The following is an 11,397-nucleotide window of genomic DNA, read 5'->3' on the forward strand; positions in this document are numbered from 1 at the left end:
AAAACAAACCTAAACTATGAAAACAACATATTTATAGACTTAGGGTAAATATGAGAGGACCCACTCCAATTAGGAGGGAAACAACGTAAAGGAAGCGCCAACTGACCCTCCTTGACCGATCCAAGTCATAAACTTTTACGACAAATAACACATGGCACTATCTCCATTCTGCGGCCCATCCCCTTCAACCGTCTCCCGCTTCAGCATCAACTTCCCACTCCTGCTTTTGTGCTCGCGTTGTCTCGCATCAGAAGTGATGTTTCCGCATCAACAGATCGCCTCCAAGATACAACACTCTTCTTCCTCCTCCCTAGGTTGCTCGGCTAGGGTTTCCTCCTCGACTTCGCTCAAGAATCTTCTTTGCTCCTTCCTCTTCTTCCTACTTTCTTGCTTAGTTAGGGCACGACCCCTCCTTCCTCGTCATTTCTTCCTTCTCCCTTCACTGATTCCAACTCCCGCTCTCTCAATTTCTTTTGGTTCGAATGGAGACAAATGAAACTTAAGTCTAGCAGTAGCGATTTTTATCCCACACTGTAGATTCAATCATTATTATTTTTTTATTATTAAAAATTCAATTATTATAGGTCAAATATTGGCTTTATCAATTATGTAAGTCTGCGAATGCTCAATTTCCCTTAATTTATATTTTTTTCAAGTATTTTATAATTTCCTTCACATGCATGGCCCACGGAAGATCATGTAAGGGAGAGCTTCTAGCATGTTATTAGGATGGTCATGTAAGGAAAACATAAGATAAGGTTGGTAATATAGTTAAACAAAACAAAGAGAAGACAAGCATGAAGACCAATCCAACCACTCCCTTAAATTGCCAAATCAATCAGATTTGACCCGAGGAGTGTGTAACTTGGCTAGGACTATCCGAAAAAGCCAAATTAATGGATTTTAGTCTCCAACCATCGACCCATCACCACTCTCATGAAGAAACCTTCATATTTCATAGACCACACTTCTCACTCCATCTAGAGCTGTAAACAAGCTCGATCGAGCTCAAGTTTGGCTCGTGTCCACCCCATTCTTCCTCTTCAACACCAAATTTTCTTGATTGCAACCCGGTACCACCTCTCCAAAAGTCCACCCCTCACTTCCCCCACTTCATCAATTCCTTAAAAAGGGACTCCACTCAATGGATTTCACTTAGCCGCCCCCATCACAAATATAATATCACATTAATATATTATATTCTAATATCTTGGCTCAACTCATGTTCAACTATAGGCCAAAGTGTTGTTTCCTTTAGCCATAGGGATTTTGAGATATCTGGTTTTATAGATTTGATCAAAAAACATTTCTGAAAAATAATACCCCACACAAATTAACAAAAATGATAGCATGATACTGATACTGGTAACCAGCAGCTTGCACAAATTTTAATTGTCAATTTCCTTCCAGTGAAGAAGGAAGGTCCGTCTTGATAAGAGATTAACAAAGAGTTGGGATAATAAAGAAAACTGCTCACTTAAATCAGATAATTGTGGCTGCTCCTGTTACCACTAGTAATGGGGAAATTATTAAATGTGTGCGATACCAACTGGATGGCTCTCATTTAAACCATTCTAAATTTCTCATTTTAACCCAAGAAAATTGATGATCTTCGATTATATTTGTTCAAAATTTGAACAGATCTATGAAGTCAAACCTAATATTTGCTTATGAAATGAAGAATGATCTTAAAGATAGTAGTAATTCAAGCAACATAGAATCAGAGCATAAGTTCTACCTCTCGTAGTGTACTGAGAACTGGAATAACAAGAAAATCATAAATGAAAGTCGTGGCCACAAAAATGCCACCAGGGCGAAGAATCCTGCTGATCTCTGCAACCTAAAAAATGATCAAAATTTAAATCAGATTACCCAAAAAGTTTACTTCTGACCTAAAAAGCAGAAAATCATAAGTTAACAATGCAGAGTTTTTAAATGGTAGGCAGCCGAGGAACAAAATCAAAGGTTTCAGGAAATTCAAAAGTTAGACAAAGCAAAAATTTTAAACAGTACAAAGCTAAGGAATATAATAATGGATTTCAGGTATCTAAAGAAACTCATTTTGCTATTTTGGTTCTTTCGTGTGATTTTATGAAGTAAATAAGAAATGGAATTATCTACGTTATACTTCAAGTACATTAGTTTCTTTGAAGAATTACATACAAACCACTCAATTCTTATGTATTTACATATTTAACATCTAAAATTCAATTTTTACTTATGTACCACAATACTTATGCATAAAAATGTGTATCGCTTTTCAAAATTTAAAATAGTGATATTTTTTATGTGATGTGAAAGATTTAGGCGGTATACATGTAAAAAATAAAGTTTAGTTGTTAGATATGTAAATACCAAAGAATTGAGTGGTATGTAAGTAAATGTCCCTTATCGACAAACAGAGGGATTAAATACTCACAGCAGTAGAAGGTGATGGCCAGCAATGCAATGCAGCACCCGCATGCAAGCTGTCTATGGAATTTGAAACAAAAGGAAGCCTGGAGATATCAGCCCTGACCAAGCTCAAGTTCCTGGAAGATAATTTAATAAGATATCAGATTCTCGATGTAAGTGCACCTCTATATAATTCATAAATATGAATAAAAACGAGTATCTTTCAAAATAAAAGAGAGCTTCTGATAGAAGAAAGGGAAATTTACATATATACCACACAATTCTTATGGATGTATATGCTTAACACTTAAAGTTTGATATTTACATTTATAACATCCTAGTGATATAAACCCAAGTATAAAAGGGTGCACTTGACTTTTAAGAAGTTAGTATAAGTGATATTTTTTATGTGATGTTAAAGATTTGAATGCTATGAATGTAAATATTAAGGTTTAGGTGTTAGATATGAAAATAAATAAGAATTGTGTGGTATGCATGTAAATGCCCCAAGAAAGGGAAATTTACAAAGAAAATGTGAAACTAACTCTTTTGGTATGCCCTCTTGCTTAATGTATTCATAGCACTGCCGCAGCATATTCTCGGAGTAGTCCAAAGCAACTACATGCGAATAAATTCCACTTCTGGCGAACAACCTTGAGAATAGTCCACTCCCACAGCTTGCATCTACAATAGTTCCTCCAGTTGTAGGCTTAAGGTACTCTTGGGCCATCTCAAACTGTATCGCATTGAAAGATATACAAAAACAGTTTACAAAAAATATCATGAAACCTTAACAAGATATTGGGAATTTTTGAAAAATTGAACGACAATTATCAAGTAAAAAAGGGAAATTTACATACAAACTGCACAATTCTTGTAACATCCAAAGTTTAATATTCACACTTATAACACCTTGGTGGCAAAACCTATGCATGAAAATGTGCATGTCACTTTTTAAGAGATGGTTGCTGTGGTATTTTATGTGATGATGAGGATTTGAGTGGCATGCAAATAAATATGAATGTTGAGGTATTAGTTGAATACATGAGAAGTGTGCGGTATGCAAGTAAATCCCCCAAAAAAAAACTGTTGACAAAAATCTATCACATAAGATTTTGATTGACTACAGGCCTTCCTTAGAAAAATGGTTCAGATGATGCATGGAAAACATTAGATCAGCTTGTCTAATAATGTACTGAAAAAACGTGGCAGAATTTTTTTACACTATAAAAGCTCGATTTATGTCTATAGAAGGGAGCACACTAACCTCTCTTTCAGTGCCGGGGAAACCATCCAAAATGAAACTTTGACGCCAACCCCTCTCATACAGAAATGACACCAAAGGATTCCTGTGCCAATCAAAATAAAACAAGATTTGAGTGAATACATGCACCAAAGAGTATTGCAATTAAACAAATACTGGCGAACTATTTTAACATATACGACAATGTGCTGCCCATATCTTTCTTCAAAGGGAAATTAACATATGTAGCACATAATTTTTATGTATTTACATATCTCACACCAAAACTTTTATATTTACACACAATAGTACTTTTGTGCTTTAAACCTATGCATGAAAAGGTGCTTTAAACCTATCCATGAAGAGAAGTATTTGACATTTATAAAGTGATATTACATGTGACATCAAAGATTTGAGTGCTATGGGTGTAGATATGAATGTTTAGGTGTGAAATCTGTAAATACATAGGAATTGTGTGTTGCACAGTGTCCAATAGGGCAGTGAAGCTGTCCTACAATATCTTAATTCTTCCAGCAATGCTTGATATAATTAGCAAGCATAAGTGCCAAAAAAGAGAGTAGCAGTTTTCAAGGGATCTCTTCTACCAGAAAATTTTTTTAAAGTACATGATCTGCTTATCCCAATTTAGATTGGCTTTATGAACTATTTTTCTCCATTCATTCCTACTAAGTTCTAAGTGCTAAACCTATTCATTCCCTGATACCGGAGTTAGCCAACAACAATAGAAAAACACAAACATTATTACTGAAATCCAATAGGGAAGTACAACCAACAAACAACTTGTGGGCAAATTATTTACCCATAACATAGAAAACCTGATATTACATACTAAGCCAGTGTAGCAAGTCCACACAAGAATAATCCAAATGAGAATCATCTAGAAGCAATGGATAGAATCCTGAGATAATTGAAGATGGCTCATGGAAATAAATTGCTTTCAAAAGAATTGAAAATCGTGAGATTAGCAGATGCTATTTGGGGTGGAGAGATAAGTAAAAAGAAAATTAACCATTGGATATTGTACATACGTCTCAGGCAATTTTATCATGTGGGGAAGCAAAACGTAAGATGTTTTTTTCTCGGAGTAGTGCATAATTTAAATATTGCACTATTGCACTAACAATACGTGAGTGAATATGGATTTAAAAACTAATAAGAGAGGTTAAGGTTGAGACAAAAAAAATAATAAACTTGTTCAGTGATAGCCAAGCAGCTATTAAAATAGCTAAAAAACAAGTGCCTTATGACAGAACAAAATATATTGATTGACCGACACTTCATCTCAGAAAAGATTAACAATGAAGTTTTTTGACTCAGTTATGTTCCCAAGTGACTTCTAATTGTTGATATTCTCATCAAAGCACTACCAGGCTGAGTCATGATGAATTGAAATCCAAGCTTGATTGTATAATATAAACAACCCAACTTGAAGGGGAGTGTAGGAAAGTGCAAATCCGCATTATGAAGGAATACATTTCCTTCTCCATGAACAAATTCCACTAATGGTGTTTCTTTTATTATATTTCTTAATTTTCTATTCTTCCCTATTTGAATGGATTCCTATGTTGTTGATACCAAGATATTTAATGTTATAAGAGGTTATGCTCCTCAAGAAAGTTTAAATATAATTTCAAAAGAAAAATTTTGGAATAAACTAGAACAATTAATACAAATGATACCCTTTGAACAAAAATTTTTTATTGGAGAAAATTTAAATGGACATGTTGGTAGAGTGGTAAAAATTTTAGAAATATTCATGATGGCTATAGTTTTGGAGTGATTAATGAAGAATATAAAATCATATTAGAATTTGCTTTAGTGTATGTTTTGTTATTGTTAAACTTTATTTAGGAAAAGAGAAAAGCAAACTATTGTTCATAAAAATGGATTTAATAAAACATAAATTAATTATTTTTTTATGAGAAAAAGAGATTGTCCAGAGTGTAAAGATGGTAAGGTCATTCCAAGTGAAACTTTAAGTACTCAACGTCAATTATTAATTTTGGACTTTAAGATGAAGAGTTATAAGATAAAAAATAATAGGAAACATTATTGTAGAATTAGATAGAGCACCTAAAAGACAGATAAAATTAAGAAAAAGAGATTGTCCAGAGTGTAAAGATGGTAAGGTCATTCCAAGTGAAACTTTAAGTACTCAACGTCAATTATTAATTTTGAACTTTAAGATGAAGAGTTATAAGATAAAAAATAAAAGGAAACATTATTGTAGAATTAGATAGGGCACCTAAAAGACAGATAAAATTGCTTTTATGAGTAAACTTCAAGAGTTTAAAATTTTGGATATTAATGAAGAAACGAATTCTATGTGAGATAAAGTAATAAGTAATATTAAATAAGAGGCAAAAGTTATATTTGGAAAGTCAAAAGAATTTTTTTTTATAAATAAATATAGTTGGAGGTGAAATAACAATATGTAGGAAAAGATAAAATATAAGTTGCTATAAAAATTAGTTAAATATAAAAGCATAGAGAACTAGAAAAAAATATATGGAGGCACGTAAGGAGTCGAAGAAAAAAAATTTGTGACACTAAAAATTTTGTCTTTAGTTATCCTTACAATAGATTGGATATTAAAAATGGTGAAAATATATATACATATATAAACTGGTCAAACAAAGAGAAAAGAAAAATAAAGATTTAAAAGTACTTTTCTTAGAGAAAGTTATGCAATGTGGGTGAGTGAGCTATTTTGATAAACTTTTCAATTTAGTTTATGAAAATACAACTGACCTTAGTGATCTCAATATCATTAATAAAAATAAAATATTTTATTTTCACCACATTAGTAAAAAAGAAGTTGAGAAGACTTTAAGGAAAACCAAGGGTGACAAATCATCAGAACATAATGATATCTCAATTTAAGTGTGAAAATATTTAGGAGACTTGAGAGTTTTTTTGGTTGACTAAACTCTTTAATATTACTTTCAAAACTAAAAAGATTCCTGAATAGAAAAAGACTATTTTGATCTCCTTTTGTTAAGAATAAAAGGGATGTACAAGAGTGTGCGAATTATAAAGGAATTAAGTTGATGTGTCATACTTTAAAATTATGCAAAAGGGTAATTGAACATAGGTTAAGACGTGACACAGATTTCTTATAATCAGTTTGGATTTATATCGGGTAGGTCTACAATGGAAGCTATACATTTATTGGGAGGTTTGATGGAAAAGTACGGAGAGAAAAAGGAAGATCTACATATGATTTTTATTGATTTAAAAAAAAAAAACTTATAATAAGGTTCCCAGAGAGTCCTTTGGAAGGTTCTAGAGAAGAAAACTGTTGATATGACTTATATTCAAGCAGATCTACATATGATTTTTATTGATTTAAAAAAAAACTTATAATAAGGTTCCCAGAGAAGTCCTTTGGAAGGTTCTAGAGAAGAAAATTGTTGATATGACTTATATTCAAGTCATAAAACAAATGTGTACTAGAGTTGTTACTTGTGTTCGAACAGAAGGAGGATTGACCAAGTATTTTTCTATCACAGTTGAATTACATCAGGGATCGGCTTTAAGCTCATATCATTTTGCTCTAGTTATGGATGCTTTTACTGGACATTTACAAGAGGATGTACCTTGGTTTATGCTTTTCACTGATGATATCCTTCTTGTGGATAAGACTAGAAAAAGAGTTGAGAAAAAACTTGAATTATGGAGGTCTATATTAGAGTTTAAAGGTCTTCGTTTGAGTATAACTAAAATTGAATACATGAAATCTACTTTTAGTAGTAGTAGCTTTAATGGCAGAGTTATAGCTATGGGTGATCAAATCATTAAAAGGTATGAATGTTTTAGATATCTCCGGTCTATTGTTCAAAGTGATGGTGATATAGATGAGGAGTTGGTTGGTGGGAGTGGAGCAATGCATCGGGTCTATTGTATGATAGAAAGGTACCGCTTAGATTGAAAGGAAAATTTTATAAGATGGTGGTGAGACCTGCAATGCTTTATGGTGCAGAATGTTAGCCTTTAAAAGAGAAGCATAAAACAAGGTTAAATGTGTTGAGATTAGAATGCTTAAGTGGATAAGTGGCTTGATACTTAGAGACAAAAATGCAAAATGAATATATCCATGATAGGGTTGATGTAGCTCCAAGGGTAGATAAGATTAGAGAGAGTCGTCTTAAATGGTTTTGTCACATTAAACGTCGACCTCTAATGACCAGGTTAGGAGAGTAGATGTTTTAGATTAGGCTTATGTTATAAAAAGCTGAGGTGGACCTCAAAAATTTTAGGCATATCGTATAAAAATGATCTTAACCTATTAGAATTAAACGAAAATATGACTGTATTAGACAAAAATGGAGAAAAATGATTCATGTAGCCAACCCCACTAGTGAGATCGCCTCGACGCTCAGTTCCTATGTCACTGCCCTTGCCGAAGACTTTCCTAATCCTACTCATGCCCCTCTTTCAGGTTCAGAGTTTGGTTTTGGTATCGGTAAGTCCTGCAATGTTCCACAATCCTTCCACGAAACTCTTAAAGACGGTGGTGATCACACTTTCATTAAAAAGCTTGTAAAAAAAATAAGAAACCTGCTCTTTTTGCTTTGAGGTTGAAACATGTACTCTTGCGTCTTCTTGGTGTTTTGCTCTAGTGGGAAAATTATTTTATGGTCACCCAAACTTGAGATCAAGATTTTAATGCTATGAAGCTATGGGGTAGTTGGAATATTGACTTACTTGACGGTCGACATATACTTATTTAATTGTCACGAAACGGATTACTCGTATTTTTTCTCGTAAGGTAATCAAGATTGACAACCGTTTTATGAAAATCCTGAAGTGGACTGTTAATTTTGATATAAAAGTGGAGTCCACTATCATTCCTGTTTGGATAAAGTTTTCGGGGTTAAAACTACACTTGTTCAACTTAGAAATACTCTACTCCTTAGCAACTGCTTATGGTAAATCTCTCAAGGTTGATAGTCCTACGTTTGCTGTCACCAGACCCTCTGTGGCTTGTGTGTTAGTTGAGAGAGATATCACACAACCAGTTCCGGATGAGGTTTGGATTGGAATCACTCACAACGAGTATTGGCAAAAGTTTGAAATAGAACCACACCCTCCCTATTGCTCTCAATATAGTATGTTTGGCCACAGCTCTACTATTTGCTATCGCTTGCAACCTCATCTAAGACCGAATATTGCTAAAGATCAGCAACCTGTTTAAAAATCTATTCATACTGAATTGGGGGTGGACGTCTTGCCACCTACCATCTCTGTTGAGAATGTGCAACTCGACCCTCTTTCCAACACCGCATATATCTCTGCTTATCTGACTGACGCTTTTCCTGATGAAGAATATCATACCCAAGTTGTTCTACCCCTGGATGCTCCTGCTTTTGAACACTATTCCAACACTGCAATTACATGCCAAGACATATGAGAGTGCTCTTTTGCTCCAATAAAAGATCAGCTGATACAAGTAGTTGCTTTCAATGTTCAACGGCCTACACATTCCAGCACACCTTAGATTAATCCACTAATCAGGTGAGTCAGTCTTCAAATGAGGAATAACAGGTCTATTCCAGGAGGAAGAAGAAGAATTCCAGGAGGAAGAAACAGGAGGAAGAAAAAGAATGAAGGCCGACTCGAGCTCAAGAACTTATTGGATGATACATTGGTTACTACTAACAATGACACTCATCTTACCAATTTGTTAGCTGACTCCTTTCCTAGAACTAGAGGCAGAGACAGAGCAAAATTGGGTCGTTCTCTAACTACCTGATACTATGTGTTTTGACACTTGGTTTTTTGAGTCTCATGTATTTTTCTGTATTTTCTTTTTTGGAACCATTTGTATGTGGTGTTTACCGTGAGGGTAGGGTGTCAAGCTTGGGTCATCTCATACAATCTATCTGTATCTTTCTTTCTTTTTAATATATTGGCCCTTAGGCTTTCTAAATATATATATATACGCGATGACGGGATGTATGTATGTATGTATGTATGTAAGAAGAATAAATATGTATGTATGTATGTATGTACAATATAAACACGATGACGGGAGCTCGGGTGAGGCGATTCCACGACGGACGACCATTGAGCGTGTTAAGCGAATTTTTGTTAATGGTTCAACCCTCATCTGCGGAGATGGTGGCGAGTCGAAGTTTTGGAAACTTTGATGTTCGTTCGTTTTATGATTTTGGTGTCGGCAAATCTGGGTGAGTCTCTTCTATTCATTGCTTTGTATTTCGTTCGGGTGTTGCTGGACGCTTTCTTCGCCGTTGCCTGCTCGTTGGTTGGCCTCTCGCGTTGGGGTGATTCTTCCTGTGCCAGGGTGATTCTTGTCATTCGTTGCTCTGCTCGGGTTATGCGGTGTTTTTGTGTTTTTGATTTCATGCCAGCTCTCTCATCTTCTCTTGTGACTGAACCTACTCTAAATGCGAGCAAACCCTCCCATGCTACAGTGGTTATCAAAGCCAGTGCTCCTTTTCACCTCGAAGATAGTCTGATATTTCTGCAGATGTACCATGATTCATTTGCGGGACACGGAGATTGTAACTTCATAAAAAAACAAGAAAAAAAGAGGGCAAACCAACATTTATTTTTTCTGACACTGAACTTTCAACCCTTGCAAAAAATTATAAATTTACACTGATTAGATAGTTTCAATTGGGTCACCCTACGGAAACTATCAAGAAATTTTTTGAAAATTTCAAACTATATGGGGACTGGAAGGTGGGCATTTTTTATGGAAGACATGTTATAATACATGATCCCGATTCTCTTTCTAGATGTCAATGCGATGTATGTTATAACTTGCGATATCCAAAAATTTAATCCCAAACAAGAGCTAGGTAAATTTTTAATTTCAAAGCAAATAAGAATACAGTTATAATATTTAATATGGGATTATGGTGGTTGTAGCTTGGGGTTATTGGTGGTTGTGGCTTGGGGTTACTGGTGGTTGTATCTTGGGGTTATGGTGGCTGTAGCTTGGGGTTATGGTGGATGTGGTTTGGTGTTATTGGTGGCTATGACTTGGAGTTATGGTGGTTTTGGCTTGGGGTTATTGGTGTCTGTGGCTTGGGGTTATGGTGGATGTGACTTGGGGTTATGGTGGATGTAACTTGGGGTTATTGGTGGTTGTATCTTGAGGTTATGGTGGATATGACTTGGGGTTGTTGGTGGATATGACTTGGGTTATGGTGGTTGTGGCTTGGGGTTATTGGTGGTTGTGGCTCGGGGTTCTTGGTGGGTGTATTTTGGGGTTATGGTGGGTGTATTTTGGGGTTATAGTGGATCTGGCTTGGGGTTATGGTAGATTTGGCTAGGGTTTTTGGTGGGTCTGGCTTAAGGTTAATAGTGGGTGTGGCTTGGGGTTATTGTGGTTACAGCTTGGGGATATGGTGGATGTAGCTTGGGGTTATTGGTGGTTGTGGCTTGAGGTTGTGGTGGCTGCAGCTTGGGGTTATGGTGGATCTGGCTTGGGGTTATGGTGGAGTGGCTTGGGGTTATTAGTGGATGTGGCTTGGAGTTAAGGTGGTTGCAGCTTGGGGTTATAGTGGATGTGGCTTGGGGTAATTGGTGGTTGTGGCTGCAGCTTGGGGTAATGTTGTTTGTAGCTTGGGGTTGTCGGTGGGTGTATCTTGAGGTTATGGTGGTTGTGGCTTAGGGTTATTGGTGAGTGTATCTTGGGGTTATGGTGGTTGTAGCTTGGGGTTATGGTGGATGTGACTTGGGGTTATTGGGGGGTGGGGGTGGGGGGT

General features: G+C 35.6%; 1 protein-coding gene across 1 annotated transcript in view; it reads right to left on the reverse strand.

The window, feature by feature from the left end:
* LOC110024117 (uncharacterized methyltransferase At1g78140, chloroplastic) overlaps positions 1-11,397 on the reverse strand; it is a 43,965-nt gene that overhangs the window by 16,733 nt on the left and 15,835 nt on the right. Inside the window, exons 4-7 of the mRNA XM_020723895.1 lie at positions 3,662-3,743; positions 2,940-3,130; positions 2,420-2,531; positions 1,739-1,840 (exon numbers count right to left, since the gene is read on the reverse strand). Coding sequence (XP_020579554.1) covers positions 1,739-1,840; positions 2,420-2,531; positions 2,940-3,130; positions 3,662-3,743 — 487 coding nt within the window. The remainder of the gene's footprint in view (positions 1-1,738; positions 1,841-2,419; positions 2,532-2,939; positions 3,131-3,661; positions 3,744-11,397) is intronic.

This window comes from Phalaenopsis equestris, unplaced genomic scaffold (genome assembly GCF_001263595.1).
Source record: "Phalaenopsis equestris unplaced genomic scaffold, ASM126359v1 Scaffold000247, whole genome shotgun sequence".
Taxonomy (NCBI): domain Eukaryota; kingdom Viridiplantae; phylum Streptophyta; class Magnoliopsida; order Asparagales; family Orchidaceae; genus Phalaenopsis; species Phalaenopsis equestris.